This window comes from Silurus meridionalis, chromosome 4, assembly GCF_014805685.1.
Source record: "Silurus meridionalis isolate SWU-2019-XX chromosome 4, ASM1480568v1, whole genome shotgun sequence".
In the NCBI taxonomy this organism is placed as follows: Eukaryota; Metazoa; Chordata; class Actinopteri; order Siluriformes; family Siluridae; genus Silurus; species Silurus meridionalis.
In genome coordinates this window covers 37073072-37100154 of record NC_060887.1, presented here as the reverse complement: position 1 = coordinate 37100154, position 27083 = coordinate 37073072, and the positions used below count along the sequence as shown (strand labels likewise).

General features: G+C 40.4%; 1 protein-coding gene and 1 non-coding gene across 2 annotated transcripts; both read right to left on the bottom strand.

The window, feature by feature from the left end:
* Positions 1-8216: 8216 nt before the first annotated feature.
* galnt11 (UDP-N-acetyl-alpha-D-galactosamine:polypeptide N-acetylgalactosaminyltransferase 11 (GalNAc-T11)) lies at positions 8217-26814 on the bottom strand. The gene is given in 12 exon segments (XM_046847435.1): positions 8217-9751; positions 11574-11711; positions 12844-12948; positions 16248-16466; positions 17667-17816; positions 18015-18132; positions 18203-18295; positions 18297-18441; positions 21251-21376; positions 22264-22430; positions 23983-24106; positions 26561-26814. Coding segments are annotated over 12 exon segments (1626 nt in total). The 5' UTR covers positions 26670-26814; the 3' UTR covers positions 8217-9619.
* On the bottom strand, positions 21630-21701 carry trnae-cuc. The gene has a single exon. It is a non-coding gene; the product is annotated as a tRNA-Glu (tRNA).
* Positions 26815-27083: the final 269 nt, after the last annotated feature.

Below are 27083 nucleotides of genomic sequence, written 5' to 3'. Positions count from 1 at the left end.
GTTTTTTCTTGCCACAGTTGCCGCCGGTTTGTTCATCAGGAACAACCTTACACTTATAAAGAACATATTATTAATTTTTATCACCATATTATCTGTGTAAAGCTGCTTTGGGACAATGTTCATTGTTAAATGCGCTATACAAATAAGAATTTATCAAATTTCTAGTTTATTCAGATATACAGTGGTACCTTGACCTATGAGCGCATTAATGTATGAGTTTTCCGAGGTACGAGCGGTTACACAGTCGATTTTTTTGCTTTGTTGAGCTTTTAATTGAGGTACGAGCTCAAGACGCTGCTGCTAGATGGCGAAGCGAAGCCAGGAAGTGAAGACTGTGACAAAAATTAAGATAAGCAAAGAAGAAAAAGTAAAAAATAAAAGTTTAGGGATACGTAGTGTACAGTAGTGATAGAGAGAGTAGCAAAAAACGAGTTTTTACTCCGCCTCCGCCTATCACCGCCACTGCCCCCCCACGCCCCCCTCCACCGGCTCAAGTCGTCTCATCTTCAAGAAAAATACACTGAATAAAACCTTATTATATCTTTACATTCTCCTTCTATTATGTTTTTGTACAAGATTTGTTATTAATAACATGAAACATAAAAACGGGGGGTCATTTTGAGGGTTGGAACGGATTAATGCCATTTTAGGTATTTTTAATATGGAAAACTGATTTGATGTGCGAGCAAATTGAGATACGAGCTCGTCCATGAAACGAATTAAACTCGTAGGTCAAGGTACCACTGTATTCCTATTAATTCACATGGAAAGTTTCCAGTCTTGAAAAAAAAAAACAGCACGTGGCACCAGTGATTCGCTTCTAGAGGCCGCTCTCGTTATGAATTCAATTCAATTTATTTTTATTTGTATTGCACTTTTAACAATGAGCATTGTCTTAAAGCAGCTTTACACAGATAATGTGGTGATAAAAATGAAGATCTTTATAAGTGTAAGTTTGTGCCTGATGAGCGAGCCGATGGCGACTGTGGCAAAGGAAAAACTCTCCGAGATCCAATAAGGAAGAAACCTTGAGAGGAACAACTCAAGAGGAACCTCATCCTCATCTGGGTTGCACCAAATGTCCAGATAAACGATGTTGCGAGGTACAGTGATGGTGATCAGAAGCAAACATGACAGTGGACCCTTTTAGCTGCTCCATCAATAGACGCAATCCGGAAAAACTATCAGTCTGGATTTTTACAGATAGCGATACCCTTCCTAGCCTAACCTTACCTGTGGTGTTATTCATAATTAGATTTACATTTTAAAAGAGTTATTTTATAATTACTGTTGCGTTCGCTTTACGTGAAGAAATCATTTAGGTACAGAAAATGACAAGCAGCAGCTTCTAATTCACCATTATCATTAAAGTATACAGAGATAAAACAACAAACTTAATACAAACTTACAAACTTAACATAAATGTTTAATGATTTATTTAAACAATTCATTTAAACAAATGTTTCATTATTAATAATTATTTTTGGGTGGAGTTTATAATTTTTTTTTTTTACAAACCCACGCTGATAACAACTTGGGTTGTCCTTGTCCTCTTTAGTCCGGATGACATGGCGTCCCAGTTTTCCAAAAAGAACAACAGAACAGTTTTCCACTTTGCCACAGTCGATTTTAAATGAGCCTTGGCCCAGAGAAAACGCCTGCGCTTCTGGATCATGTTTAGATATAGGCTTCATTTTTTCATTACGCACAGAGATTGTTCCAGATTCTCTGAATCTTTGGATGATATTATGCACTGTAGATGATGATAACTTCAACTCTTTGCAATTTTTCTCTGAGAAACTCCTTTCTGATGTTGCTCCACTATTTTTCACCGCAGCATTGGGGGAATTGGTGATCCTCTGCCCATCTTGACTTCTGAGAGACACCGCCTCTCTGAGAGGCTCTTTTTATACCCAATCATGTTGCCAATTGAACTAATAAGTTGTAAATTGGTCCTCCAGCTGTTCCTTACATGTACATTTAACTTTTCCGGCCTCTTATTGCTACCTGTCCCAACTTTGAATGTGTAGCTCTCATGAAATTCAAAATAAGCCAATATTTAGCATGACATTTCAAAATGTCTCACTTTCAACATTTGATATGTTATCTATATTCTATTGTGAATAAAATATAAGTTTATGAGATTTGTAAATTATTGCATTCCTTTTTTATTCACAATTTGTACAGTGTCCCAACTTTGTTGGAATCGGGTTTGTTTATCTGAGTAAAGAAAGGATGTCATGAATAAACGTGTGTTGCATTGAAGGTTTTAATTTTGCCTCTGTTATATTTTTATTTATTTAGAATTCTAATCAAAATGGTCAATCAGAAATTAATAATGCGTTAATAAAATGAGTGCCGTTAAAAAAGGTTATAAAAGGTGTTATTAACCTTACCGCTAGTAATGTTATAATGTCATAATGTTTTTGCCTGATTTGTGTGTGTGTGTGTGTGTGTGTTTTAAAAGGGTCAGGACTGTTTTGGCAGAAAAAAAGGGACCAACACAATATAAGGCAGGTGGTCATAATATTATGCCTAATTGCTGTGTGTATATATATATATATATATATATATATATATATATATATATATATATATATATATATATATATATATATATATATATATATATATATATATTATATAAAATAATATAATTTATTTATTACGGTTATCTTAGTTGTCAGTATACTAAACATCACGTCCACACATGTCTTTGTGGTAATTGTGTTCCGGAGAATTAGGTTCTTTGATTAGATGATCTCATATGTATGATGTGGAAATGAGAAAGAAGAACAAGCCCCTGCTCAGGGTCGTTTTAACTAATTAATTAGTAATGGAAGACTAGGAAATACAATCACGGGAATGATTATTACAGCATTTGGCAGACACCCTTTATCCAGGGAGACTGGTGCTGGGATTTAAACTTGCAACCTTCAAGCAGAAGACTAACATCTTAACTTTGCGACAGCACTTCATTAGAACATAATTCTGCAGGTGTAAAGGTGGAAGTGAGACTGGAATTAAAGACAGCACCGAGTCTGATTATTAAATAATATTGTAACGTTGTGCTTTCTTGCAGAATAAATAGGCAGGAATCCAGTTCAAAGTGGCCAACGGCCGTCGTTTATTTCCTGAACTTTCCAACCTAAGGACATGGGTCTTCATTTTTCCCCAAAACCCAAGCAGAAAACACCGGATTCCCCATTCCTCTTCTCTCCTGCCCGAATCAACCTTTCCTCCCATCATAAACCCATCATATAAGTGAGCAGCAATGGACTGGCACTGCCAGCAGGGGCTTCTCTGTTAGTCTGAACTTAGAATCACTGACTAACATTAATTTTTTTTCCATGAATGTATTAAATTATTCCCAATAGTCTATTCTGTTCATTTCATAGCTTTTCTCTCAGGTGCACTGCTGCTGCACCACCGAGTGTAAGTTTCTTTATCAATCAGACTGCGATTGGATGGCCAGAGAGCGCATTAGTCAGACTCACAACCCGCATCCGCAGCAAAACTGCACAAAGTCGTATTTATTAATGTGGATTTAATAGCTGTTTTTTTATTGCACAATAACTGACAGAGGAGAAAAAATGGATTCAGTTGCGGATACACTTACAAGGACATTTAAAAAGACGGACTTATTAAGAAAAAGTGGCCATTGTACGGAAAGGGCAACATTTCAAAACAGTTATGAAGCTTTTTCATCAACTATTTCCACTTTTGTGTTTTCTTAATTGGAAAATTTGCACAAAAACATACAATTTGCACAATTTCATTTCAAAGTCCCAGGAAAACTTGAACGCACTGAATAAATGCACAAAAGAGAGGATGTATGCAGGAGGTGCAGTTGTGGCTGTAATGAGAGGAGATTTGTTATATTGTGTTCATTGGCTTTCTTGCTTTAGTGACGGCTTTCATTCTCACTGTCTGTAATGCAGCACTCTGTTATACTGCGTTTCTCTATAACAGTGATAGTTTCTATAGCCGTGGTGTCATAATGATGGTATCAAGAGGCTATACAGTGTCAGTGCTGGGTCTTATGCAGTGTTGGGTGTGTTGTGTATGCACATACAAATGCTTTATTTGGAAAGGCAGTGTGATGCAATAGTTGTGCAGGGACACGGTGTGACAAGTGTGTCAAAATTCACTGCTCCAAAAAATAAACATCTATTTTTTCACACAGAACTCTCCCACATTTCCACATATAGTACACTCAACCACAGAGGTGTGCACATTCCAGTGTCGTAACTTGTGCATAGCAGTGGGTGCTTGTATCATGTCCCCGAGGAGTGGCATAAAGAGAGATGCAAGTCAAGAGCCGAGCCTTGTGGAACACCTCAGTATGCATAGAGACATCACTGTCTGATTCGGCATTAAAGTTAAAAGTTAAAAGTGTGCCTGGGATACAAGTTGGCATTTGTATGCATATGAGTGTCCTGAGAGTCACATAGAATAAAGATTAACATGGCAGAGGTAGAGCTGTAACTACCTGCAGATACAACAGAAAAAGAACATTGATTTTATTTAATTTTTTTTGCACTACAAAGGCATGAAGTCAGAAGGCACTTAAGTAAATTGATGATTTGCTGTCTGTCTGAATCAAAGAAATGAACTTTCTGCACCATATTGAATTACAAAGCATCATATTTTTGCTATTGTGTCATATTGCCCTAAACCGCATTGTGTTGTATCAAATCATATCATAATGCATTGTAATAGGGGTGAATCATATCACATCGCATCAGTACCTGCTTTATATCTACCGTTATATAGCGTATCATTGGCTACGCATCGAGATGCTAATAGCATCGACCTCAGTTATGGAGATGCACATCCCTAGTGTCCACACATAAGTAGAGATCACTAGGATAAGACCTGAGGCAGGAGAGCGACTCTTCACCTTCAACCACATTTCTATCTGAAGAAACACTTGAATCTCAGTGTAATAGAGAGATGGCTAAAATGTTTGGTTTCTGAACAGTATGCTGTGAGTTTGAATCCCTAGCTTCAGTCAAGCTTGGTCGAACAAAACTACACGCACCCAATTTATTTTTGCCAACGTTTTATTTTTTTTTAAATCAATAAAAAATTTGACTGTAACCAATTTCTCACTGCCAGTTACTGCTATCCAGACAGACACACACACCTTAGCACCAGTGGTGGGCCGTGCATTTGGTACCTGGGCCTCCAGTGGGGACTTACCCGACTCAATCCACCTTTTAATACCACCAGTATCACGTCGCAATTATAGAAACCATCACTACTATACAAAAACACAATATAACAATGCGTGGCATTACAGAGAGGCATTTCACATATGGAGGGTGAATACCATTTTACTAAAGCAACAAACCCAGTTAAGACTCCAAATCTCTACACCACCTCCATCATGTGAAGCAGTTTAGAACCGAAATTTGTCTAATAACATGACAAAAACATAAACATTTTCTAGCTAGCAGCCCTGTCAGGCGAATATGAAATCTGATTGGTTGAAGAACCAGACTCATTGATTATAGAGACTAAAGTAAAAAGGCCAGCAGTACTGACTTTGACAGCCCTGGGCAGATTAGATTGACATGGCAGCGCATAGAGGCTGAAATCTGATTGGACAAAAAATCTAAAATCCACATACACGTAGTGGAAGCAGTGCAGCCGAGAGAAATGCTACGAAATGAAGAGAATAAATTGTTGAGAATAAATTAATACAATTTCATAGAACAATACAGTTGTACAGTTTACACAGCTGAACACGTTTCAGATTATAACTGAAATTACCTCTGTTATATTGCTGTTACTGTATCAGAAGGGATTACAATACACCAGCTAGTCATGAGATTCCTACACTGGGATGGTGGCAGCAGTGGGCAGGGCTGGGCTTAGCCACCCAATTTGTGTCTTTCCCAGTCAAAGTTTGATATTATTATTTTAGTCAAAGGGAAAATAAGAGAAATTACCGGAATGATTTCTAACTTCTGGTTACATGGGAGTCCTACAGCCAATGAACAATGATGAGTCTGGACAAGTCGTAGCCAAAGCCCCACCCCACCCCAGCACCACAGCATAGCTTTTCACCCCTACCTCACACTTCCTTCAGTTCAACACACAAAATTGAACTCTATACTGGCTTTTGTTTAAGTTTGTTTCTCAGTGTGTGATTTTTGAACAGCAGATAACGAACGCTCATTTAACAGACTTTAAATATTATTACACTTTATTCAACTGCCGTTATAAATTGATGTGTGATGTATAAGCAGACCGAGTGCTGTATGTGTCTGTAGCGATGCTGCTGCTAGAACAGCAGAGATACGGTTAATTCAGTTAACCTTTCAGAAGCCCTGCTCTGCCTCAGTCCCCAACAAGTGCCCCAAAGTTTTAGTTTGAATTAGATTTTTTTCTTATTTTGTAAATAATTAAATGTTAAATAGATAATGAACAATATGAAATGAATTAAATGTTGGGGCCACTACCACTGATTGCTCACCTTTTATTTGTACCATTATTACCATATTATTTGGATCACCAGCTTCCTGACAGGCAGGAAACAACAGGGCGGGGTTACCTCCAGTATTTGGACAGTCAGCACTGGTACTCCTCAGGGATGTGTCCTCTCCCCACTGCTATTCTCCTACTATACTACCGACTGCACATCAAGTGACCCAACTGTTAAACTCCTGAAATTTGCAGATGATAATACGCTCACTGGACTCATCCAAGATGGCGACGAGTCTGCATATCAGCAGGAAGTGAAGCCAAATTCTTTGTGCGTGTCAACACACTTGGCCAATAAACCTGATTCTGAAATTCTGAAAAGTCTCCCCAAACGGAAGTACTTCAGTAAAGTACAGATATGTGATAAAGCTACTTAAATACAGTCATGATATGCATAAACTTCCTTACTGACCACCACTGCGAATGTGAAAAACTATAAACCTTCTGTACTGTACTGGTATGTGCTGCAGTGTCCATGTCTACCATCTCACCATCTTTTGTTGCTCTTTTTGCACTTGACTTTGTTGTGCCCCAGTTAGCTTTGTATAAGTCTGTTTTTTTTTTGTTAACCCTTTGTTACCCAGCTCCTGGGGGAACGCTGTTTCATCTCACTGTGTATGGTACTATATACACGGTTGGAATGACAATAAAAATCCTACTTGACTTCTGTAGCAATCACAAATAGACTGTATGGATAAGTGTTTGTGGAAACCTGAGCCTAAGATTGGAATGTGCTACTTTTTGAACATCCCACATTTTGTCTTCATTTGCTCTTATAAAAAGCTCCATTCTTCTCTGAAGATGTTCCACTAGATTTGTGTTAATTCAGGTAGTGAGGTTGGAGAGGTGAAGAGACCTGGGGTGCAGTCACATTCACCCTAAAGGTTTTGGAGCTCTGTAGGAGGAGATCTTTCATGTCAACCCATGTAAAGCAGATTGTCATGGACCTGGATTAGCACACAGGGGCATAGTCATGCTGGAACTTTTTTGTGTCTCATAGTGCAAGTGAAGGGAAAATCTATAGACATTCTATACAAATGTGTGCCTCCAACTTGGTGAAGAACTACAAATGGCTGAAAATAAAGTCAGGTGTCCCAATACTTTGACTTTATATAATATATGAGAGGAATATAAGAAAGTAGACTAGCAGGCTTCAGCTCAAAGGATAGATTTACATGAAAATCGCTCTTGGTGGACTATAAAAAGAACACGATGATCCAATATCTAGAACTTCTGTACAGGAGCGTTGTAAGGATGAGATTTCAAATGGAGTCTTCACACTTTTCTTTTCCTTAGCAAACTTCTCCGTGTCTCCTCAAACGGGAGAAAATCTCTGGCTGCTTTACATTTCCAAACACAAACATTCCTCATAGCGTACTTGCCGTATTAAAAATACTTTTGTTCATAAGCTTCCCATTGATGGATTCTAGAGAAGATGACCATGTGACCTTGACTGTCATTGAAAAATTCTTGAAGGACGTGCAGTCAAATGAAAGGTTTCCCGCAATCAAATTGTTTAGAAATTTAAGTCTCTCTGATGCCCCCTGGAGGCTGAAGATCATATGACCACATGGCTTTGTTTTAGTCTTTCATAACTTGTTGCGATTCAGGCCTGGGTGATGTGAACATATATTTTCATAGCCTTTTTGGTCACATAGTGAGAGCGTCGTCATGGTATCAACCATGAACCTCTAAGGCTAGTGAAGTCACTTGTAACGAAAACGTATATTTGCAATGTCTTTATTGGTTCTGTCATTTACAAAAGAGAACAGTTGATATGAAAACACTTCATATTTCAAAATCAAGCCACAAACTTTCACAGCAGAATAAAATAAAATAAAAATATTTACAGATGTTACGACCTTAATTTCACGCTCGGTGTGCACAGGGAATCCCAATCAGTCTTGTGTGTATTGAATAGTGTTTTACCTGCTTCTTGATGCACACCTGAGCTTCATCTTCTGTCCAGCTTTGTCTATCGTTAGGCTTGTGCGATATAACCATTTAAATCATCTTTACCTAAATCCTTCACTTTTCCATCATATCCAGTCAAAAAGGGCAGATTTTACATGTAGGAGCTTCTTAAGTTACAAGCAATCACTTAAAAATACCTTTTTTCTTTTCTTTCCACAATAAAACGAGAGATGAAACACACAGGTCACCTGGAAGCTCCGCCCACTTCCTTCCCAATTTCCTCCATCTTACACAGGATCGTTCACTTCCTCACAGGAACACAAAGACTGTTCAAAGACGCTGAACGTCGAATGCGATCCATTGCCGTGTCTTTTAAATGTGACTATTTTAAGATAAATATGAGAAAAAAAGTGCATTTATATAGAAAAAAAAGATTCTACAAAGAGATTTAATAGTAATAAACATTAGAAAGCCGTTCACTTCATTTTAATACTTATTTCTTTTGTTCAAAGGCATAAATATCCACACAATTTCCAAGAATGGTGCAAAACTCACCTGCACGCCTGCTATTATTAATTATTATTATTATTATTATTATTATTATAGAACACAATCCTGAACCTGAGGAAAAAGCTGGTCATCACGTGTGTTTTGCGATCGTAAACCGTGAGCAAGAGGGGAAAAAAATCCATATCGCACAACCCCAATGTACATTACGATTCTCTTTTTCCCAACGTTATTACTTTATATACAAACGACAGCATAAAAAAAAAAAGAAGAAACCTGCACTGCGGTAAGATAAAAGAGTTCGCTGTAATTAAAACGGATATAAAGTACACGTTACACTTCTGAAACTGTGTCTGCAAACGGGTTACGCTTTTGACAAACTGAATAAAATGATTTATAGATAAAAAACTAACAAAAAAAACAAAACAAACAAAAAAAAGTTTCTGGTGAAGTCGTACAATATTTAGAAAAAAAAAAAAAAAATAAAAAAAAAGAAATAATAAACACGTCTCGACAGATTCACTATATGAGCTGGAGATGTGATTAATAACGTGATGGCAGATCCCGTGTCAGGTTTACTGACGATACGGAATACACGCTGCGTTCCTATTGGTCATTTCCCCCCAACAATTTATCAGCCGCTAGTTCACTTAGAGAGGCTGCAAAGGGTAAAGTGTGTGTGTGTGTCTGCCAAGTCCGAGCTTCATCATCCCTCCAGCTGCCACTGCTGGCCCTCAGAGCCGTCGCAGATCGCCATGGCAACGTATCCCTTATGGCTGAGCGGGTCGGGAACAGCCAGACACTGACCGACAGACACCTGGTACAGACGACTGTTTTTCTGCAAAAGAAGGTAAAAGAGAGGTGTTCGATGATTATGGATATTTTTACGATAAGACCAAATAAATGATCAACTCGAAATGATCAAAAAGTATTCGGATTTTCCTCCAGACATACGCCGCACACCTTAAAGTCAGAACTGTAATGAATGAACGTTCGGTGTTGAGTCTGGTTCCTCTTGTGGTTTCTTCCTCGTTAAGTCTCAGAGATTTTTGCAACTGGCTCAACTTTTTAAGCTCTTTATCTCTGTAAAGCTGCGTCGAGACAACGTCCATTGTTAAATGCGCTCTACAAATAAACCTGAATGGAACATGTGGTTCTTCCTCAAACTGTTACCACAAAGTAAAAGGTTGGACCAATCAGATTTCAGCTGCCACATTGGCATCTATCTGCCAGAAGCTCTTCAGAGTGAACACCTGTGAGCGCTTATAGCATTAAACTCATGTTGCTCTGTATGCGGTGGTGCAGCTGTGGCTACAGTGAAACGAGAATTGTATTATGTTTATTGGATTGTTGCTCCGTTATACTGCGTTTCTCTGTAACTGATGACATTAAGAGGTGGATTGATTCAGGTGGGACACCACTGAAGGTCTCGGTGTGATATGAACTGCCTGCTATTGTTAAATGTATCTATAAATGGGTAAAAATATCAAATGGGCAGGTGTGTGTTATGTGCATGGTGTGTGGTTATGGAGTTCAGACAGAGGAGGAGGATCAGAGGTGCTGAATTTTAGTAAAGTCTGACCACACTGCACCAGAGGTTTAATAGCGTCACCGCTGTATACAGTAAAAATCCCTGTAATTAGTGTAATGAAGTGACCCCTCAGGTCTGTTACCTTCTGACTCTGGAGTTCCAACTTACACCCTGATCACACTGTTCACTGTCTAACTATTATTATAACAATAATACATAATAACCCTTCTCTCTCTCTCTCTTCTCCAGTCATCCCTCTATTCCCCTTCTCTCATGCTTTCTTGTTTTCTCTCTCTTTCTCTCCCTTTTTCCCCTCATCACTCCTTTTTTTCATATCCCTGTCAGAACTGTTTTGCTATCTCTCTCCTTCTCTCTCCTCTCCACTATTACCCCTCTTCTCTCCTCTATTGCTCCCTTTTCTCTCCACTATTACCCCCTTCTCTCCTCTATTGCTCCCTCTTCTCTCCTCTATTACACCCTCTTTTCCCATTCTCTCTCCCTCTCCTCTATCACTCCATTTTCTGTCCTCCATTACCCCCTCTTCTCCTCTTTTCTCCTCTATTACACCCTCTTCTCTCTGCATTCCTTGATTACTCTCTCTTCTCTCATTCTCTCTCTCATTTATTCTTTTTTTTAATTTAATTGATAAATCAAACCTGATACCATCTGGCATTAAACAAGACATGTCAAATAAAGGATTGTAATAGTCGAAAAGTCTCAGTCTCTCTCTCCCCTCCCCCATGTCAGCCCTTTTTCTCTTTTAATCTCTCTCTATGGAGTTAAACATGTTCCTGAGGTAGCAGTGAACAGTGCTTCTGTCTCCCTTTCTTCTTTCTGAATCCACCTGTTCCATCCTGATGTCCTACTCTTGAATGGAGATCTCTTTTACTGAGCAATTTAATATTTACAGCTCACCGTTTGCATGAACAGTTCTGTATTTATGGACTATGACTGAACCTCCGCAATGATAAAGCTGTAAGGAATGGACATTGGGGGTGATGAGGATGAGGTTTCCTTCTGAGTTCTGAGGAGAAGTCATTGAGAATGTGTGCTGCATCCAATGACGCATCCAGAACACTTACGCTAAAGGAAGTAAAGGGGAGCGAAGGAGGAATTAAAGACATCTCACCCCAAGACTCCATTGCTGAGAGCCGCCCGAGCCATGACACTTCATGAGGCGAGGAGGATCAGCTGAGCGGATCTCTGACATGTCCAAACACAGCAACCCGGCCAGGATCAGCTCGTGCTCCTCATCGTACGCCCACTCCTGTACATGCGCGCGCGTGCGCACACACACACACACACACACACACACACACACACACACACACACACACACACACACACACACACACACACACACACACACACACGTTTTTAAACTGCTCGTGTGGATTGAATAGAATAAAGAGAAACTAAAACTTGAAATTACACAACACAACAAAGATAGAAAAATAGAAAGGAAGAGAAAAAGCAGTGGAGCAAGAAGGAGGAGAAGAGAGATAGAGAAAGAAAGAGAGAGGGGAGATTGAGCGAGCATAAAAAGACATGGGGACAGTGAGAAAGAAAACCCAAAGAAAGATGGAAAAGAGAGAGAAAGTGTTAGTGAGAGAAAAATAGAGGGAAAGAGTGAGAGAGAACGAGAGAAAGAGTTGGTAGAGAGAGAGAGAGAGAGAGAGAGAGAGAGAGAGAGAGAGAGGTGGCATGTTTGTCGTCTTGCTGCAGCTGCTGCGTGAGTCACTCGACTTTATAAACACCTCCAGAAAATGCAGTCTGAAACCAGATGGTCCAACCAGCAGAAGCTCCAAAAAGCAATTTAGGCAGCGGAGGAATAGAAACGAATAAAACTTCTAATTAAACAGAAACAGAGGCAGAGTCCACACACACTCTCTCTCTCTCTCTCTCTTACACACACAGGTGAAGGAGCTCAGTGTGTGTGTGTATGTGAGAAAGAAAGGCTGTGTGTATGTGTGTGTGTGAAAAGAGAGGCTGTGTGTGTATGTGAAAAAAGAGAGGCTGTGTGTGTATGTGAAAAAAGAGAGGCTGTGTGTGTATGTGAAAAAAGAGAGGCTGTGTGTGTGTGTGTGTGTGTGTGTGTGAGAGTGTGTAAGAAAGAGAGGCTGTGTGTATGTGAGAAAGAGAGGCTGTGTGTGTGTGTGTGTGTGTGAGTGTGTGAGAGAGGTGTGTGGGTGTGAGTGAGTGAGTGAGTGTGTGTGTGTGTGTGTGTGTGTGTGTGTGAGAGAGTGTAAGAGTGTGTGAGAGCGAGTGTGTGAGAGAGAGAGGCTTTATAATTCGTCTCTTTGAACACACTCGTAATGGTGATTTGAGAGTTGGAGTCGATGTTGAGTTAAACAGGAGATAAAAAGATACAGTATATGAGAGCTCTGTGAGACGTGTACCTGTTCAGGGTCCTGAGAATCGCAGGTTCTCACCACCACAGCGCCGCCCTTCTGGCTGGGACGCCCCTGAGCCACCAAACACTTTTTGGCCAGCAGATTACGCAGCTAACAGACACAAAAACTTTCAATTTTTATTCATCTGTTTATTGTGTATATGTTATATGTTCATAATGCATGTTGAAAAACTGCTGCTGTACAGAGATAATAAAAAAAGATTTTTAATCTCCATCTCAAAATAAATCCCAATGTAAGAAATAATAAAGAGAGAGAGAGAGAGAGAGAGAGAGAGAGAGAGAGAGAGAGAGAGAGAGAGAGAGAGAGAGAGAGAGAGAGAGAAAGAGAGAGAATGAAGGAAAAAAATACATAGACAGACTTTTTCTGTATAAAACTGCTTTGAAACAACGTCTGGTAAAAGTGCAATAAAAATCAGACAAATCAAATCAGACAAAAGATCGATATCTGACAGAAATGTACATCAGACAGATTAACTTTGTCTAAACAATTTTGGTTTTGTGAAACAGACGTAAGGATGCTGTAGGACATGGAGCGTCCATCTACACATGGACATCATTGAGAATAAGACCTTCATAATCACGTTCCTCCTCAGACTCGGGTAGGAGACGTGTCGTGTGTAATGCACACAGTGCTCCTGGGACAGACTCCAGGTGGACCCTGACTCTGAATGAATGATTATACAGAAACATGGTCACCGAGCCAAATGATACCTCGTGAGGTGAGTGGATGATTATTTCGACATGTCCGCTGCACAATGCTAAACCAATGGATGAAGATGGAGTCCATGGAGATGATCAGTGATCTGGTTAATCTGCACCAGACATGCTTCACCTTTCCAGTGAATGATTAAACTGTGTGTGTTTGAGAGCTCCCACAACCTCAACGCTCTAGTTCAGGTCGATGAATTGTGAGGCAAATTCCTCGAATTGACCCCGACTGCGTTTTCAGTGGCGTTTGTGATGGCCGCTCGTTAACCTGATAAGCCTTTACAAGTAGCGGAAGAGTAATGCGCTGGATTAACGTCCATTAGGTCTTAATTAAGCCCAAATCTAAAAACGTCTCCCTCCTGCTGATGTACACAGTGGAAAAATACAGGTCAGTCCCCACGAATCAGCGTTCCTGCAGCACAGAGCAGAGACACGCTCAACCACACTGCCCCCTGCTGGACTGGTCCACCAACTGCACTTCAACTGATCTCATGGCCTCTGATGGAGGACAAACGCAAGGATCGTCAGTAGATAAAATGTGTAGTGCATTTAAAGATGATATAATACATTATTGAACCTCACCCAATTTTTCATAGTTCTCCACTGATCCCTCCACTCTCTATGACTGCTCAACCGATCCCTCCCTCTTCAACCGCCGATCCCTCCCTCTTCAACCGCCGATCCCTCTATCTTCTACCACCGATCCCGCAGTCATTTACCACTGCTCCACTTATCTCTCCATCATGGTATAAGGGAACAATCTTTTCTGACACGTTAGAAATAAAACTTCCCCTGGAAGTCTGAACAGCTGAGTCACTAGCATTCTTCACATGACCACCACTTCCTGAAATACTCTAATTAGAATAGGCATAAAAAAACACTACTTATTTTCCCTCCACAACAGTGTTTAGACTGATGGCATACTTCAAAATGATAACCCATTATCCAAAAATTACAAATAATGTAATGCAACCATTTATCATTCTTATTTTGTTATTTTTTTCCCTTTCTTTCCAAATTGCCACCAATTTCCTATAATTCCTATTCTCACTCAATTGGTGTACATCATCTGATACACCTGGGTGGTGTAATGCTCTCAGAGGAAATCTCTATCTGCTTTCTTCCACATACATGAGATCACGGACACCCATGATTGGCTAGCGCGAGCGAGCAAGAGAGAGAAAGAGACCCTCCCACTCAGACCACCTTTAGACAAGCGACCCTGCACTAGAGTTTATCAGACTTCTGTTTCTTAATGGGATGTGAGGAGAAAGCGCGTAGGTTCATGGCACAGGCACTTTTCTTCATGGAGCTCTTTTTAAACAGCCCATGTACAGTACACACTGATCAGAAGAGTTAAGAGAAATAAAACAAAACAAAAAAAGTCTGATGTTTTCATGAGCTTGTGTCTGGTAGGACACTTTTAAGCTCATGAAATTGGATAAACCACAGCAGGAAGTCCTTTCCAGCTGGAGATCCCTGGTTTAGGTTACTGGAAAATTGCAGTATGTTTACAACATTCTCATTTTTATTGCTTTTGACGATTAAAAATAAAAAATTAATAAATACATAATATAAATAGCAAAAATACCATAAGAGATTACATGAGAGAAGAGTTTCTTTTTATGCAGTTATAAACTTGTTTGATGGTGTGAAAAATGGGAACGTCATAGTAGTCATAAGATTAGATCCTATACATTTAATGCCACTATAGTGGTTAATTATCGTATTTTCTTATTTAACATCTGAAAGAACAATGGGGAAGAAAAGGCCGGGGATATTCTCTCGCCCAAAAGTTTAAACCAGGGGTCCTTCAAACGTTTTTCTGAGAGTGCCACATAATTTTTCTTTCTTAAATTGGGGGGTGGGGGGCTGTACTTATTACGCCTTCTAATGCGTGATTAGTCTAATATTTTGTCATTATTAGTCTATATTATTACATATTTTATTTATCATATATATATTTTTTTTTAAGAAATAGATATCGTTTATTAAAAAAAGCATCATTACTAACATTAATGAAAATTTTTTTCATATTTCTTGCTATTGAAATCCAAACATTTACTTCCTTATGCATATGCATGTGGTTGATGGGTGAATCTAACAAATAATTAGCCTTCGTTCATAACTAGAGGTCATCTGATAGTGGATTTTACAGACATTGATAGCTTGGTTGGATCTTACTAGCCAATAACCGATTAATACTACTATAATAAATATACAGTACTTAGTTTCTGTGATTCGCCTCTAGAGGCCGCTCTCGTAATGACAGTAGACGCAACCCGGAAAAACTATCGGTGTCAACTTTCAGTGCCGATTACCCGGCAAATCTGATTAATCAGTAGACCTCTAATCATGATTATTTAAGAGGACAAAGATCAGGATGAGAAGACCACCTAGTCCAATCAACATTGGTTTGGAGGCATGGCTTTGAAGAGAAGAATGAAGGGGAGGAGATTAGAGTGTATTCTGATTTGTAGACAAGAGCTTCAGCTAAAATAATCGCATTGTTATAGTGTGAAAGTGTATAGAAACAGAAAGAGGAACAGTTTAGAGACTGCAGAAAAAAGACAAGAGAAAAGAGAGTTAACTGCTTATTTGTAGAGTGATTATTTATTTTCTCTAAGTGTGTGTGTGTGTGTGTGTGTTTGTTGTAGAGGGCAGGAGGGGTGTGTCTCTTACCCGGCCACGCTGCAGCACTTTGGGCCTTTTAACGCCACGGTTAAAGAAGACAGGAGGCTGTGGTTTGTTCTGAGGTGAGGACAGCTGCATTTCTGGGTAAACGTGATCTAGGTACCATTTAAAAGAGTGACACTGCAGGCGCTCACGCAACGCCACGCGATCGCTAATGTCCCCATATTCGCGGCTCCTGAGCTCCGGACGCAGGGCAAAGTACTGCTCCTGTTCACAAACACCACACCACACACACACATACACAGTGACTTTCTTTTGGTCAGCACAAATAAGTGTCAAAGTATCAGGAGCCACAATAATCAGTTACACGACATCCTACAATCTTTAACACGGCCAGAACGGAGGAGACCACGAACGTCTTTATATCCGTAGTATAAGACGTGATCGCATTCATCCAGCAGTGTAACAACAGGTTATGTGCTAATGAGAAAACAGCATGAACTAATTCATAATTCATAAATGACTTGGTAATAATGAAAACAATTGTGTAATAAAAAAAAAATACATGTGATCTAATTTGCATAGATTATCACAAAAAAAAAAAAAAAAAAATCACACTGATTGATGGATTGATTTAAATGGAAATTGGCTTGTTAGACAGACAGACAAATAAAAACAAACAATATAGACAAAAGTATTGGGACAGCTGATCATATGTGCACAAAGCTGGAGACAGGATATCTTTGGGAATGGAATGGTCCTTTCACTTGAACGAGGAGACTTGAACCTCCTGAGTCCTGTACACAAAGCCAGCTCCAGGAAGCTCTGGTTTACATGGTTTGGAGTGAAAGATCTCTTGCTATAGAGCTCAAACACTATTGGGATGAATGTGAACGCTGACTGTAACCTCGGCCTCCTCACCTACATCAATACCAGACTTTATTAATGTGTCTAAATGAGCACACGAATCTCCAAAATATAGTAGAACATCTTCGCAAAAGACTGGGGTCATTATTAGAGGCAGACCGATAGTGGATTTTACCGATAGCTGGATTGGATCGCATTTGCCAATAACTGAGTTTTTAAAATGGAAACTGGACAAAACACACAACACTCCAAAAAATATAGTACTGAATCATGAAAATGTGATAAAAGAAATAAATATTCATGAATAAACATGATTATATAATCAATAAATTATAATAAATATAATATAGTGCTCTCCATGCAGCATGCAGTCTCGCGTGTAAAAACAAGCACGTGGCATCAGTTAGTCGCCTCTAGAGATTGCGCTGGAAATGACAGCGGAACGAAAGCTGGAAAAACACTCTGTATGGATTTTAGCAAATAGTTCCAGCAATCAACTATCGGTGCAGATTTATCGGCCGACTTCTTTATAACTGCAAAAGAATGCTTAAAAAGCACAAACTAAAAGAGTTTATAATAAAGTGTCAACACATCTCTCACCTTGTACTCGTCCATCCAGACATGGGCCAGACGCAGGGAATTCCGTGCCATGGTGTCCTGGCCGGGTGAGCCGTACGGACGACGCTTACGGAAAATGTGGCCCACCCTCGAGCAGGGCATAATAAGGAGCTGACCTCCACACATCCATATCTAACACACACACACACACACACACACACACACACACACACACACACACACACACACACACACACACACACACACACACACACACACACGAGTATTTAATGAAACGAGAAAAACTGGAGGATTTCTGCTCCTGATGAATGTCTGCGCATGGGCGTGTGTGTGTGTGTGTGTGTGTGTGTGTGTGTGTTATACGTTTACCCTGAATGAGATCTCCAGGTTCTCTCCTCCCCAGATGTCCATGCCGCTGTCATATTGTCCGAGCTCGTTGAAATATTCTCTGTCCATTGCGAACAGCCCCCCAGCCATCGTAGGAGACCTGCATGGAGATTCATTAATGTGGTGTTGATGAAGAGCTACACGTGGTGAAGGTAGATGAAGAAACCTACCTGATAGCTCCGCTGGGGTTGTTGAGCTCCGACACAGGGACAGGGTCCCATTTAAAGTGCAGCCCCCAGTTAAAGCCTCCTCTGACGATGGGGAGGGCTGTAGAGCAGCGTGTCGGCGCTGATGATGTCGATGACGGGACACACCACCGTGCGGCGGTTCTCTTTAATCGGGCTCAGTAGAGGCTGCAGCCACGCCTCGTTCACCTCACAGTGACTGTCCAGGAACACCAAGACCTCGCCTGAACCATTAAAGAAAGAACAAAAAGATAAGAATGAGAGAGAAAAAGAGATATATAGAGACAGAAAAGGTGTTAGAGAGAAAGTGACAATAAAAATAGTGAAGGACAAATACAGAGAGAGAGAGCGCGAGAGAAAGAGAGAGAGAGAGCGCGAGAGAGATGGACAGGGGGAAAAAAAAAAAGAGCGACAGGGTAAAAGAGTGAGAGAGATGTGGAGAGAAAGAGAGAGAGAGAGTTAAAGAAAAACCTATCATGAATGCTTAATGCTCTTAACAGTGGCCGATAAAAGATTCAGTATAAGTTAATACATAACAATGAATAAACAGATAAATGAATGAATAAAGAAAAAGAAGAAAGTCAAGAAGAATCCTGGACTTCATCATTGCTGTCATCACAATTTTTGCATCTTGGCTTCCTCTTTGTTCTACTTTGTAAATTTCGGCTAAAGTAGATGCCCATCTTTGCCTGACCCACAATAAAGTTTAAAAGCTCTGCTTGTCTTCTCTCTGTATATTTTACCCCCAGAATAAAAGTTTGACCTGAAAAGCATTCTTAGTCTGAGAAACTGAGTAAAAGTGTGAAATATTGTCTCTATTTGGAGACAGAGGTGACATTCATGACCTGTTTCTGGACACAGAACTGATATAAAAGCATTTTCAGCAATGATTCAGTGCAGGATTGTATATCTCCAGTCCTTGTCGTTAATGGTGGCTTGTACAGTGTTCTTCGAAGGCGCATCCTTTCGTTTGCGTTCCTGGAAGCGTGATCTTACTAGCGCGCCCTGTACGTTTAACCCTAGGAGGCCTGATCGCTTTTTCTTTTTAGCTGCGAGGGTCTGAATATGGTCCTGTTCTCCTGTTGGCTGTAAAAGGGATTGGTGTTCCATAATTTCATGTTTAATTCCAACTCCTGTGTAACATTTGCAGTGTGTTGTCGACAGTTGTTTGGTTTGTACTTTGTCTACTTTTCATCACTGCTGTAAGGATGGGAAGATTTTCTTTTCTCTACAAATTTTTCCCCAAAAAAAGAAAAAAGTTGTCAGTAAAATGTTTATCATGTACAAAGTATTAAAAAAAGCCATAAATGTGGTTTAATAGCTTTTAAACTGAAAATAGCTTTTAAAACAGGAAACCAAACTGTGGTCTTAAAGACCATCAGGATTATTAAAACGACCCTTTAAAATGTTTCAAAAATATCATAAAACCTGTCAAACCTCGCAAGAGACATAAAATTGTTGCGGACACGTGCCCAAAAACGACTTAATCCCCACCAACAAATAAAAATTGTTAGTTGTTATACGTGGCTTTGCATAAATCATCTAAAAAAACCAGTCATTCTATTGTAGGTTGGAGCATAAACACTGATATAAACAATACCACGTTTCTCGGACTGGCCCAGACTTTTACCAGGCTGCCCTTTACAATCTCCTGTGTATTGTGAGAGACTGCTTGGAGAATAAAATTACTAGTGGCAGGAAAGACCAGGATGTACATAAGCATACCCTGTATCCATAAGCATACCCTGTATATTCACCTTTATATATTACATAGTTTATTCTCTTTATTTATCTGCCTTCTTTTTTTTTTGTTTTATTCTCCCCCCATCCTATTTCCTCATGACAGACAGTCGTACAGAGCATTTCACTGCATGTCGTACTCTGTATGTATGTGTCAAATAAAATTTGATTTGATTTAATTTGTTCCTGTGTCAAGTCAATGAGATTGTTGCGATAGTACCAGACGCGGGTTATTGACAGTAACGGTGTGTGTGTGCAGCCACTGAGGACTGAGAGGACTACACTGTTTTATGGCTTTAAATAGCGGTTTTAAAGCAGCGAAATAATCACTAATAACACTTTTCCTGTTTTTTTGTGACTTTTAGGAAGTGTTTTTTATGAATACAGTATTCTTTGGTAACACTGTTACTCACAGCAGGGTTGGGAACACTGGCCTCAGGTACAACCACATCAGTGTCACTTCAACACTTTTTCCCCCCGTGTATTTTAGTGTTGCCAATGCTAATGCCCAGAAGCCTGCTGCGCCCAATGCCGTGGTAACTCCCCCGACCTCACCGTCAGCCTGTGCAGGTAGTCCTGTACTGCCCCCCCCACCCCTCCACTGCGTGTCTGCTTTTCCCGAAGCACTTCGTGGAGTCAGTTGACATGTTAATTATGTAACTAAAACCATTGATTTTAAACGTTAGCCTGTGCTCCAGCTCGTGATGCTTCACCACATGCTTGACCAGGTCAGATTTACTCCCGATTGGGATCAATGTAATCAGAGAGATGAGCCTTCTACAGTATATCGGGAGAGCTCCCTCACCAAGATCGCTTCATCGATAAAGGGGGGTACATTAGACAATATAACTCTTGGATGGGCTTGAAAGGAAAACACATGGGTAACCCCCGACTACAATCCCATCCGTGTTTAGTTTGGCCGCCCTTTCTACAGTGTTCACGAAAAGAACCCCCATCGAGGATCACGCAAACAGCTGGTGCTCAACTGAGACGATGGTTCTTTCTCTCTTCTGTTCATCCGTGACGCCGACACATCATTATTATGGCTTACATTTGCAATATGTATTATACAAATACATTTGCATAAAGCATCGATATTTGTCCATGCGCATGTTGATTAGAGTATTAAAAAATTGAACAGAATTAATTTAAGGTAAATTTAGAACAGATAAAATGTGCGATTTAGTTGCGATTAATCGCATGTTCACTCATGACAGTCGTACCCCAGTATATCTACATCCTCACACACACACACACACACACACACACACACACACACACACACACACACACCTGTAGCATGTGATGCGCCGATCATCCTCCCTCTGATCAGTCCTTCCCTCTTATTATTGCGCACCAACTTCACTTTGTCTGGCAGGTGAGTCTGAATGTATGCATCCAAATCCTGCTTTAGGTCATCTACAACACACACAAACACAAACACACACACACGAGCTTGGTTTATTACCCACCATTCACTATATTCAAGCATAACCATCTATCAATTCATCCCGTCCATTAATTTATCCATCCTATCGATCCCATTTATTCATACTTTTCTTTCGGCTTCTCCCGTTAGGGGTCGCCACGTTTTCACGCTGGATGCCCTTCCTGACGCAACCCTCCCCATTGATCTGGGCTTGGGACCGGCACTAAGAGTGGATGAGGTTGAATCCCTGACCGGGGATCGAACCCGGGCCACAGCGGTGAGAGCGCCGCATCCTAACCACTAGACCACCAGGGACCCCATCTATGTAATTATCTATCTATTCACTTAATTCCATCTCTCCAGCCATCTGCATTTCTTACTTTCACACCTAAAAATTAAATTAACTAAAAAAATTACAAATACTAAATTAATAAATTAGGTAATTCAGTATTCATTTCATTGTATTTAAATACATTCTGTAATAAACCCTTGAACTTTGTTACAATCAGACTGTTATATAAAAGGCACAGAAACAAGCCTACTCTGTACGCTCTGGTTTCTTTATCACTGCTCGATCACTGCTCGATCACTGCTCGATCACTGCTCGATCACTGCTCGATCACTGCTCGATCACTGCTCTGTTATTTCTCTGTAACTGCTCTGTGACCACAATGCAATTCTATTTCAGTTACCGCTCTGTCCTTTCTTTGTGTTCGCTATGTCATTTCTCATTCAATGCTCTGTCATTTCTCTGTAACCACTAGGTAATTTCTGTCACTACTCGATCATTTCTCTACATCTCTGTAACTGCTCCCCCTGTCATTCAGTGCTTCTGTGAACATGGGCGTGTTTGTTCAGTAGAGGTGAAGAGGCTTGCCCAGCTCGCTGTTATCGTCCACCAGAATGATCTCGTGCAGGAGGTAACTAGGAGTTCGGTCCAGGACGCTGTGCACGGTCCTAAGCAGGGCAGAGAAGGCCTCGTTGAAGAAGCAGATGACCACGCTGGCCGTCTGTAACGCCAATGGATACGTCTTAACCTTACACCTGCGGGTTAAAACAAGAACGTCATTACTAATTAATAAACGAGCGCAGGGACTCAGTCACAGACAGAGAGATAAAGAGTGAGACAAATGGAGAGAAAGAGTAAGACAGATGGAGAGAAAGAGTGAAACAGACAGGGAGAAAGAGTGAGACAGACAAGGAGAAAAAGAGTGAGACAGACAGGGAGAAAAAGAGTGAGAAAGAGCACCAGACACACAGCCAGAAAAAGAGTGAGACAGACAGAGAAAGAGTGAGACAAATGGAGAGAAAGAGTAAGACAGATGGAGAGAAAAGGGTGAGACATACAGGTGAGACAGATGGAGAGAAAGAGTGAGACAGACGGAGAGAAAGAGTGAGACAGACAGAGAGAAAAGAGTGAGACAGACAGAGAGAAAAGAGTGAGACAGACAGAGAGAAAAGAGTGAGACAGACAGAGAGAAAGAGTGAGACAGACAAAGAGAAAGAGTGAGACAAACAGAGAAAGATTGAGACAGACAGAGAAAGAGTGAGAGAGACAGGGGGGAAAAGGGTGAGACATACAGGGAGAAAAAGGGTGAGACATACAGGGAGAAAAAGGGTGAGACATACAGGTGAGACAGATGGAGAGAAAAAGGGTGAGACAGACAGGGAAGAACGAGCAGCAGACACACAGTGAGGAAAAGAGTGAGAGACAGACAGAGAAAAAGAGACATCCACGTCAGATTCCTAATGTGTTTGTAAAATAAAGTGTGCGGAAAAAGTTAACTAGTGCAGCTTTTATTCTACAGAGCGAAAAAAATACGATAATCAGAACAGTGTGTGAACAGATTTCTGGTTTAGTATCTAAAAAGTCCAGCGTTTCACCCGGATCTTCCTCACACTGCTAATCCTGGACATGCTGAGCAGATATATGAGCAGTGCACAATGGGGCTGACACCATAATCCTTCAGTTGTTGGTGGAAGATCTGCATGATGAGGGGCAGCTGTAATCCAGAAGACTTTGCCAAGACATTCGCAGTGCGTGTGCTGTTGTTGCTTCCCGTTGCCTCGGTGTTCTGGAGGAGTTTAGTTCACAGCTCACGGATGTCCTCAGCATGTTCCAGATTGATCGGGTAGCGAAAATACGATTAAAGACATCTGACTTTGGTGTATATTAAACATTAATTTATACACACACAGACTTGGGGTGTCAGGCATCGAGTGTAAATGACGCATTGGATTATAACTCATGACCTTTCCAACATCAGAAGTCCAACAGCTTACACTCTAAACCGCCTTCATTTACTATAATGTCTATAAAGGGTAGCAAATACAAAATGGGGGACGTGGTGTCTCAGTGATTAAGGCTCTGGGTTACTGATCGGAAGGTCAGTACCCCCACCCAGACACCACTAACTCTGTGCTGAACTTTTCTCAGGGTTTCAGTCAGCAAAACTTACTCATGCATATCACACTACACTTACGTAATGATCACAAATGGTTTCACTCACACACACACACACACACACACACACACACACACACACACACACACACACACACACACACACACACACACACACACACACACACCTACTTTTCATTCCTGGTATCAGGCAGGTCTCGGTGGTACCCAATCCTGTTGCTGATGAGGATGTTGAAGGCGTGTCTGTGGTATCCCGTATCCCTCACTTCCTGGTCCTTCTCATTGTAAATCATTCCTGCAGAGAAACAACACTCGTCACAAATACACACAACTAAACATAGTATATGTGTGCGTGTGTGCGTGTGTGCGTATAAAGTGAAGAGAGTTAAATCCAGCTGTTCACCACACCTTACTAAAAAAAAATACAAAAGATTACACACAAATGTATAAAATAAAATACACTGACATACTTTCAAAAGATCCAACTGCAGCCAGCAGCAACAATTACACAGATATTTTTACAACCTGTTAAAAAAGTTGATATACTTCAAACCTTCACAAAAAAATCTTGGAAGATAATACCTTATTGACATCCCGCTAAACCTTTACAACCTCCCAACATCCCGCTAAACCTTTACAACCTCCCAACGTCCGCTAAACCTTTACAACCTCCCAACATCCCGCTAAACCTTTACAACCTCCCAACATCCCGCTAAACCTTTACAACCTCCCAACATCCCGCTAAACCTTTACAACCTCCCAACATCCCGCTAAACCTTTACAACCTCCCAACATACCGCAAAACTTTTACAACCTTACAACATACCGCAAACATTTAGAACCTTCCAACATCCGCTAAACCTTTACAACCTCCCAACATCCCGCTTAAACCTTTACAACCTCCCAACATCCCGCTAAACCTTTACAACCTCCCAACATCCCGCTAAACCTTTACAACCTCCCAACATCCCACTAAACCTTTACAACCTCCCAACATCCCGCTAAACCTTTACAACCTCCCAACATCCCGCTAAACCTTTACAACCTCCCAACATCCCGCTAAACCTTTACAACCTTACAACCTACCGCTAAACCTTTACAACCTTACAACCTACCGCTAAACCTTTACAACCTTACAACATACCGCTAAACTTTTACAACTTTACAACATTCCGCTAAACTTTTACAACCTCCCAACATCCCGCTAAACCTTTACAACCTCCCAACATACCGCATACCTTTACAGCCTTACAACATACCGCAAAACTTTTACAACCTTACAACATACCGCAAACATTTAGAACCTTACAACATACCGCTAAACCTTTACAACCATACAACATACCGCTAAACCTTTAGAACCTTACAACATACCGCAAACCTTTACAACCGCCCAACATACCGCTAAACCTTTACAACCATACAACATACCACTAAACTTTTACAACCTTACAACATAACGCAAACCTTTACAACCTTACAACATACCGCAAACCTTTACAACCGCCCAACATACCGCTAAACCTTTACAACCTTACAGCCTGCCGCTAAACCTTTACAACCTTACAACCTACCGCTAAACCTTTACAACCTTACAACCTACCGCTAAACCTTTACAACCTTACAACATACCGCTAAACTTTTACAACTTTACAACATTCCGCTAAACTTTTACAACTTTACAACATACCGCTAAACTTTTACAACTTTACAACATACCGCATACCTTTACAACCTTACAACATACCGCATACCTTTACAACCTCCCAACATACCGCAAACCTTTACAACCTTACAACATACCTCACACTTTGTTGTTGCACGGACTGTTTACACAAACCTTGCTCATTTGCACACTGCTCTTTTTTTATTGCTGCTCACCATAAACTTATCACCACTGTACATATACCTGTTCTCTGTTTATAGCTATAGCAATATTATTATGTCCACTGCTTACATCCTTCTGTAAATCTCTGTGTATAGTAATAGGCATCTGTATAGCATGTTCATAATACATTTATATATATATATATACATCTGTATATTATTGTTCATAGTACATATATACTCATCTGTAATTATATTTATATTTATAGTACATATATATATACACTACTCTGTATATTGTGTTTTACATATATAACATATATTCATCTGTATACAACATTTATAGTACATATTCATCTTTTAATTACTGTTTATAGTCTTTATTTTATTTAACTGTAAATTCATGTTAAATCTATATATCCTGCACTTGCTGTTATTGCACTCTGGTTAGACCCAAACTGCATTTCGTTGCATTGTACTTGTACATGTGTAATGACAATAAAGTTGAATCTAATCTATTCTAATCTAAACCTTTACAACCTTACAACATACCACAAACCTTTACAACCTTACAACATACCACAAATCTTTACAATCTTTTAGCACACTACGCATCTTTACAACATACCGCTAAATCTTTACAGCCTTACAACATACCGCAAAACTGTACAGCTTCAAAGCATAACTTTACAAACTTACAACAGACTGCATTTTACAACATTAAAATATACTACAAACTTCAAAACTTTGCAACCACTACTAACATTACACTGTTTTGGTTCCTATAAGCGCATTACACACACTGTTATATGCTTTTTTTATTAATAGTTGTGCCATTAATGATAAATATGTATAGCACATAGGAGGGTGTGTGTGTGTGTGTGTGTGTGTGTGTGTGTGTGTGTGTGTGACTCAGACTGACCCATCTCGGGAGAGGTCACCACGGCCATGCCCGTGCGCCCTGTTGGGCGGGGCGGGGCGGTGGGTGAAGCGGGGCTGGAAGCGGTGTTGCACCCCCTTGATGGGCACATGGCTGGAGGACAGACGGCTCTCCTGACTCAGGCTGAAGTAAAGGAAAAGTAAGACGGACCACGTCAATGACGTGAAAAGGCAGCCATAGCAGAAGTAGCGGAGAGTGACACTGCCCATGGTAGAGCTAGCATCATCGGTATCCCGTCCTCACATGCCTGGAAAACACACACACACACACACACACACACACACACACACACACACACACACACACACACACACACACACACACACACACACACACACACACACACACACACACACACGTATTATCTCATATCAAGCTTAAGGTTTTTAAGTCACACTTTTTTTTCAGTCAGTATTGTCCATCCTTGTGTTCAGATTAAACATGCAGAATAATGAGCGTCTCTCTCACGTCTCTGGTCACACGGCTAATGCACAGATTCAAAGCC